Here is a 7,005-nt window from a genome sequence, read left to right as displayed (position 1 = left end):
ACCCAGTAAGTGCTTTTTGAACTGCACAGTTACTGTTGTAAGAAACGCGGCAGCCAATTTGCCACAGCAAGCTCCCAAGAACAGCAATGTGATCCATTACCAAATATTTTGTTTGGTAATGTTTGGGTGATGCTGGACGAGGGATAAATATTGGTTGAGACCATTGAGAAAGACCTTGCTATTGCTGCCACAGCTATCTTCCATTATCATCTGTCCCAACATCAACTTCTGTGGGTCAGTGTCAAATTTTGCTTCATACCGTTCTTATGAGGCACCTTGGGTTAGTTTTATTCTTATAAATGTAAATCATTTTTATAGGGACATGTGGGTCTTCCCTGGATGTGCAGTAATGCACATTTGGGGGGTGCGGGGGGGGGGGGGGGGGTTGGAGGAGGGGAGGCTGTAACTACCCATCAATGATTCTCAGTAAAATGTAGATATAATTGTTTGTGAAAATGTTAAAATGATTGAATTCAAAAATGCTGACCTGTGTCATTGTGAGTATTGGTGACCAACTTAATGAGTTGGCTGAATTCTTTCTCCACCACCCCAATCCCACAATAAGTTTGATTGATATTCATTGTCACATGTACCGAAGTACAGTGAAAAGTATTTTTCTGCGGCCAAGGGAATGTACACAGTATGTACATAGTAGACAAAAGAATAATCAACAGAGTACACTGACAAATGGAACATCAACAAATGTATCAACTTGGGGCGGCATTGTAACCTCATGCCGTCGAGGGCACGGGTTCGATCCCAGCCCTGGGTCACTGTCCGTGTGGAATTTGCACATTCTCTCCATGTGAACGTGCCCCCCCCCCCCCCCTCAACCCAAAGTTATGCAGAGTAGGTGGATTGGCCATGCTAAATTACCCCTTAATTGGAAAAAACATTGGGTAGTCTAAATTTATGAATCTTTAAAAAAAGAATGCATCAACTATGAAGTCAGATTCTTTTTGAATTGAGCAGAACAATCTTTCATATAAAATTCTACGCATTTTAAAGAGAAATATACCCACAACAGCCAAGGAATATCCAAGCTAAGGTCACCATTTGGAATGCATTGTCTCAGTGTGAAATGATGGGTCTGGCCATAAATTTGTTGACTTTGATAAGAACATTTTCAATAAAATTCTACAAATGCAGAAAAGCAGGGGTTGAGGTTATTGTGTAGAGTAAGAATATACAATATCCTCGGCTGAACTGAGGGTATATTTCCCATTAAATACATATGTAGGAATTATTAAAGCTTTGGAAATGGCATGGGATAGCCACTGGACTAGTTCCCAATATTTTACATCTGAGTTATCAAAATGGATTTTAAAAACTAGTATTGAGGGCCATAGCTTGTGTCCCAGTTGGCAGTTTGTTAGGATGGACCACGGGTCACAAATTTAATCTGTTGACATCAGGAGCTCGTTTTGATGAATAGTTACTTCTGGTGTTTGGTGCGGCAAACATTAACTTGCTAAATTCCTTACTTGAACTTGTTTCTGGCTGGAAGGGCACATTACCTAGTCTAGAGGGTAGGGAATTCTGGGCCCGTGTGACCTCCCGAACTAGCTTTGATCGGCCAGATGGGCAAGAGTAGGCCTTGATTTTTATCTGGTTTGTTACCTCACCCAAGAACTTGCATGGTTTTGGATGGAATTGAGAGTGTGAACATGACAAACTATGTTGTATGTTTGTACCACCAAAGTGCAGTGCCTCTTTAACCAGTCAGCGGTCCATCTCCATTGTGAAAGTTAGAATATTGAATAACTGTCACCAACAAAGCAGGTAGGTTATGTTTATTAAATACACTTGTTTCACAGGTTGGATTCAGCCATTGGCTGATAAGGAATTCCTATGTTGCTTTTGCTTTATCTGATTGTGGGTGCAAGAAAGATGAATTAAAAATCACGATTAGGTGGCCCCAGGGTTGTGTTTAAGCTCCCAAATACTGTAGAATAAAGATGACTGAAGAATGTGAAGGGTTCCTCAGTACAGAAGTTCTCTTTAGAAGCAAGTTCGATGATTTGCTGGCCAATAATTTCAATAATATCGGTGCTCTTTATTGTCAGCCGTGTAAACAGTGAGGTTTCCCCTTGCCTCCTGATCGAGTTCAATAGCTTCAAACAATGATTTGAAGTTTCCAGCCCCAAAGCCCTTCAAAGAAAAAAGGAAGACATAAAATACATAGCTGGTCAAAGATGATCTTTACATATCTAAACAGATTGTGGATGGAGTGGTGTTGCTGACTGAGGGCAGGAAGACCATGGGCGGCACCATGTTTCGGATGTTCTGCCACTTCACCAAGCACCAGCAATGAATATCTTGTGTTACTGAGTTCTCCGAGTCACTGATTATTGTCTGGTGGTTTTGTTGTACTCACAGGTTGTGATCGCAGCCAAGTGAAATGTCCAGCCATTGACTTCAGCTCCAACCCTCTTCCCAACAATGGTTTAGTAAGTAAAAGCATCAAACTATAAAAGTCAAAATGCCGAGGTTCACTCACTGCTTTGTGGCCAGTTATTATTTACAGGGAGGGTGCCATAATTGGCTGAAATCTCTCTAAATCAGCGTCTCCTTGCTCCTGATCACTATCCAGTGACACAAGCTAGAAAGGTGTGTAGGTTTGTTGGATCAGGCTCAACTGAGAGTCCCCAAAATAGAAGACTCTGCCCAAACTCAGTGTCTAGTTCCACACCTGAAGAATTGTCACATTGGTCTGCTAATGAAGGGGTCAGCAACACTCGGATGGATTTTGCAGCACAGGAAATGTATGGTTCGCTTGTTCCTGTCCCCGTCATTTCAAGTGTCAGACCGTCAACTAGCAGCCTTCCGGCAGGAATGTTGCCAATTAGCATTGGGAAAAAGAAGGTTCCAAGTCAAATCAGGCATTTAGGGCAGGACTTGAATTTGGTCACGACCACCAACTTTGTAAAATAAATTTAGAGTACCCAATTCATTTTTCCAATTAAGGGGCAATTTAGCGCGTTCAATCCACCTACCCTGCACATCTTTGGGTTGTGAGGGCAAAACCCACACAGACACGGGAAGAATGTGCAAACTCCACACGGCCAGTGACCCAGAACCGGGATCGAACCTGGGACCCTAGTGCTGTGAGGCTGCAGTGCTAACCACTGCGCCACCGTGCTGCCCCCAACCACAACGTAAAGGTCCTCTGTCCTCTCGCTCTCCTTATTTGTTGTCGGCCTAAAACAGAAATAAAGTCTACCAACATCCAGACACTTGCGCCTTCGCAAGCCAGACTCTGCTGGTCCCTGCAGCCATGGCCCCAGTTTGCCGGCCTTTTAATCTGCCCTTGTGCCGCCTCCTCATTCCTAGCATAAAACAGTCCTAACATTTTTCCAGGAGGACTACTGAAAAATGGAGTGCGCAACATTAAATTGCATCAATTTGCCTCGTTGTTCATTGTGTTTTTTTCAAAATTTCAGATGGGTTTTGGATTTTGGTGCCAACTCGCCCACCACATTACCGGAGACAGCAGGGAAAATGACATTGGATTGCTGACCGCCATATTCTACATAAATGCAGGGGAGTGGCCTGCCTGATTTGTGGATGTATAATCCAGTCCATGGACCATGGAACTATATCTCAGCAATTGTCAGCAGCTTAAAGGGATCGAAAGTAACTCTTTATGACCTGGGCACGGGGGGACGTGCACAGACACAAAACGGGGCGGCTTGTGGTTAACGTGGTTAACTTTATTGCTGCCATAAAAGGATGTAGAGAACACAGACCAGACCAGGGGCGGGATTCTCCGCGAACCGGAGTGGCGTGAACCACTCCGGCGTCGGGCCGCCCCAAAGGTGCGGAATCCTCCGCACCTTCAGGGGCTAGGCCGGCACCGGAGTGGTTTGCGCCCTGCCGGCCGGCGTGGAAGGGGCTTGGCGCCACGCCAACTGGCGCCAAAGGGCCTCCACCGGCCCGGCCGTAAACGGGCGGCCACTCGGCCCATCGCAGGCCGGAGAATCGCTGGGGGCGGGGCCGCTGCCAGCGGCCGCTGGCCGGCGTGGCGCGATTCCCACCCCCGCCAAATCCCCAGCGGGGGCGGGATTCATGGGGCATCAGAGAATCCCGTCTCTTATTTCTGATAAATAATGACTACACTCGATACAGGTTGTCCCTGGTTCAATATACATCATCATAGAATTTGCAGAGCAGAAGGAGGCCATTCAGCCCATCGAGTCTGCACTGGCTCTTGGAAAGAGCACCCTACCCAAGGTCAACACCGCCACCCTATCCCCATAACCCAGTAACCCCACCCAACACTAAGGGCAATTTTGGACACTAAGGGCAATTTATCATGGCCAATCCACCTAATCCGCACATCTTTGGACTGTGGGAGGAAACCGGAGCACCCGGAGGAAACCCACGCACACACGGGGAGGATGTGCAGACTCCGCACAGACAGTGACCCAAGCCAGAATCGAACCTGGGACCCTGGAGCTGTGAAGCAATTGTGCTATCCACAAGGCTACCGTGCTGCCCCAGATATCCACATTGTGTCTCTATACAAAAGTCTAAGTTATTAAGTGCCTGGGCGTAGATTATCAATCCCAGGGCAAGGTGAAGGGTAAGGATAGGGAGCATCCTAAACACTGGGTGGAATGGAACAGCCAGGAAGTTGGGAATGTTCAGTTTTTGTAAACGTTCAGAGAAGGAATGCGACTGAAGAAGAAAATGGTGGTTTAGGAATGGACATGACAACATACTGCTTATTAAGGTGACTAATTCATAATCAACATCTACAGCATTAATTCACACGATTACACACTGGATGTACAGTTACATAGTAAAGGTGAGATAGTGGTAATATCCATCTAATAAACATCAGTACAGGTAAAGAACACTAATGAGCAGCTACACAGGCCAACATACATGTTTGCAAATGAGAGGTGTTGTAACAAGGGGTGGTGGGGGAATGAGGCGTCGATGCTGTGTCCTACTCTTAGGGTGGCCACTGCAGGACAAGGGAATGACTTCACATGGGGATGATGCGATCACGCAAGGGGGCATCATTTTGCAGGGAGATCCACGGCGGTTCAAAATTGAGGAGATACCATGGGAAGTGGACAAAGCTGACTTGCAAGTAAATTACAAAATGTAGGGGGTTGGGGAGGACGGCTGGAATCTGCTTTCTGTGTTTCAGTCAGTTTGAAGCTGCTCGAGACAGGGAAAGTAATGACCACAAGTGGCAAAATACCAGACATAAAACCATCCAACACTGGCTAAAACCCAAGCTGTCCAGTATACAATCGGACAAATCGCCATCCTACCTACATGTGCACTGCTGGGTGCAGGTAGACTGTACTCACATAGTGATTATATCTCTGTATGACCTCCAGGAAAAGTGTGGGCCTGTCTTGGACAGGCTTGGTGAAGATCTGCAGCAGATAACCTTTCTCGTCAAAATCCACAAGAATGTTGAGTTCCTGATACATAAACACAATGAACAGTTTACATATTGCACACACTCACTCTCATTAGTGGCTACGTACTGTACTATAGACTAAAGGAAATTATTACAACTATTCCAGACACGTTCATTACTCTGTGCGGCAGCTGCCCAATAGCTGGCGCAGTCCACTTTGAGTGTGCAATGTTTTTTTAAAAATAATTTTTATTAGGGTTTTCACAAAATATCAACAACAGAATGATAAAGGAACCCAATAGAATTAAATACAGAACAAAGTAAACCAACCCCCGTGCCCCCCTCCCCCTATACATAAATAATAAATTAACACCCCGAGTTAACACAAAGCAAACATAGCAAATATATACACCCCCTCAGATCCCCCAGTGTATAAAAACAGAAATAAAATAGAACCCCCCCCCCGGGTTGCTGCTGCTGCTAACCATTGTCTACCGTTCTGCCAGGGAGTCCAAGAACGGTTGCCACCGCCTAAAGGACCCTTGTACCGACACTCTCCAATTTAATAAACCCCGCCATATCGTTGATCCAGGATTCCATGCTTGGGGGCCTCGCATCCTTCCACTGAAGAAGAACCCTTCGGTGGGATACCAGGGACGCAAAGGCCAGAATACCGGCCTCTTTCGCCTCCTGCACTCCCGGCTCCCCTGCAACCCGAAATATTGCGAGCCCCAAGCCCGGCTTGACCCTGGATCCTACCACCCCCGACACCGTCCTCGCCACGCCCTTCCAAAATTCCTCCAGCGCTGGGCATGCCCAGAACATATGGGTGTGATTTGCTGGGCTCCCTGAGCACCTAACACATCTGTCCTCACCCCCAAAAAAACCGGCTCATCCTTGTCCCGGTCATGTGTGCCCTGTGCAGCATTTTAAACTGTATGAGGCTGAGCCTCGCGCACAAAGAGGAAGAGTTCACCCACCCTGGGGCATCTGCCCACGTCCCTTCTTCGATCTCCTCTCCCAAAACCTCCCACTTACCTTTCAACTCCACCACCGAGGCCTCCTCCTGCATCACCTGGTAAGTTTCCGAGATCTTCCCCACTCCAACCCAACCCCCCCGAGAGCACCCTGTCCTGTACTGTGCGTGGCAGCAGCCGCAGGAATTCCACCACTTGCCGCCTGGCAAACGCCCTTACCTGTAAATGTCTGAAGGTGTTCCCTGGGGGGAGCCCATACTTCTCCTCCAGTTCACCCAGGCTCGCGAACTTCCCGTCCACAAACAGGTCCCCCAACCTTCGTATCCCTGCACTGTGCCACCCCGAAAACCCTCCGTCTATTCTCCCTGGGTCAAACCAGTGGTTCCCCCGGATTGGGGTCCACACCGAGGCCCCAACTTCCCCCCTGTGCCGCCTCCACTGCCCCCAGATTTTGAGGGTAGCCTCATTGGAGGGAGCGGCAGCGGCGCCGTTGCCAGCGCCTCCAGACTCGTTCCCTCACAAGACGCCGTCTCCAGCCTCTTCCATTCAGCCCCACCCCCTCCATCACCCACTTGCGCACCATCGCTACATTGGCGGCCCAGTAGTACCCACAGAGGCTGGGCAGTGCCAGCCCCCCCCCCATCC

General features: G+C 47.9%; 1 protein-coding gene across 1 annotated transcript in view; it reads right to left on the bottom strand.

Moving 5' to 3' along the window:
* Positions 1-1,778: 1,778 nt before the first annotated feature.
* The window catches only part of hpda (4-hydroxyphenylpyruvate dioxygenase a), a 77,153-nt gene continuing 71,926 nt past the window's right edge, over positions 1,779-7,005 (bottom strand). The window contains exons 10-11 of the mRNA XM_072469398.1: positions 5,328-5,444; positions 1,779-2,151 (exon numbers count right to left, since the gene is read on the bottom strand). Of these exons, the coding sequence (XP_072325499.1) occupies positions 2,038-2,151; positions 5,328-5,444 (231 nt within the window). The 3' untranslated portion in view covers positions 1,779-2,037. The remainder of the gene's footprint in view (positions 2,152-5,327; positions 5,445-7,005) is intronic.

Source organism: Scyliorhinus torazame, chromosome 12 (assembly GCF_047496885.1).
Source record: "Scyliorhinus torazame isolate Kashiwa2021f chromosome 12, sScyTor2.1, whole genome shotgun sequence".
Classification (NCBI taxonomy): domain Eukaryota; kingdom Metazoa; phylum Chordata; class Chondrichthyes; order Carcharhiniformes; family Scyliorhinidae; genus Scyliorhinus; species Scyliorhinus torazame.
This window is presented reverse-complemented; position numbering and strand designations above follow the sequence as displayed.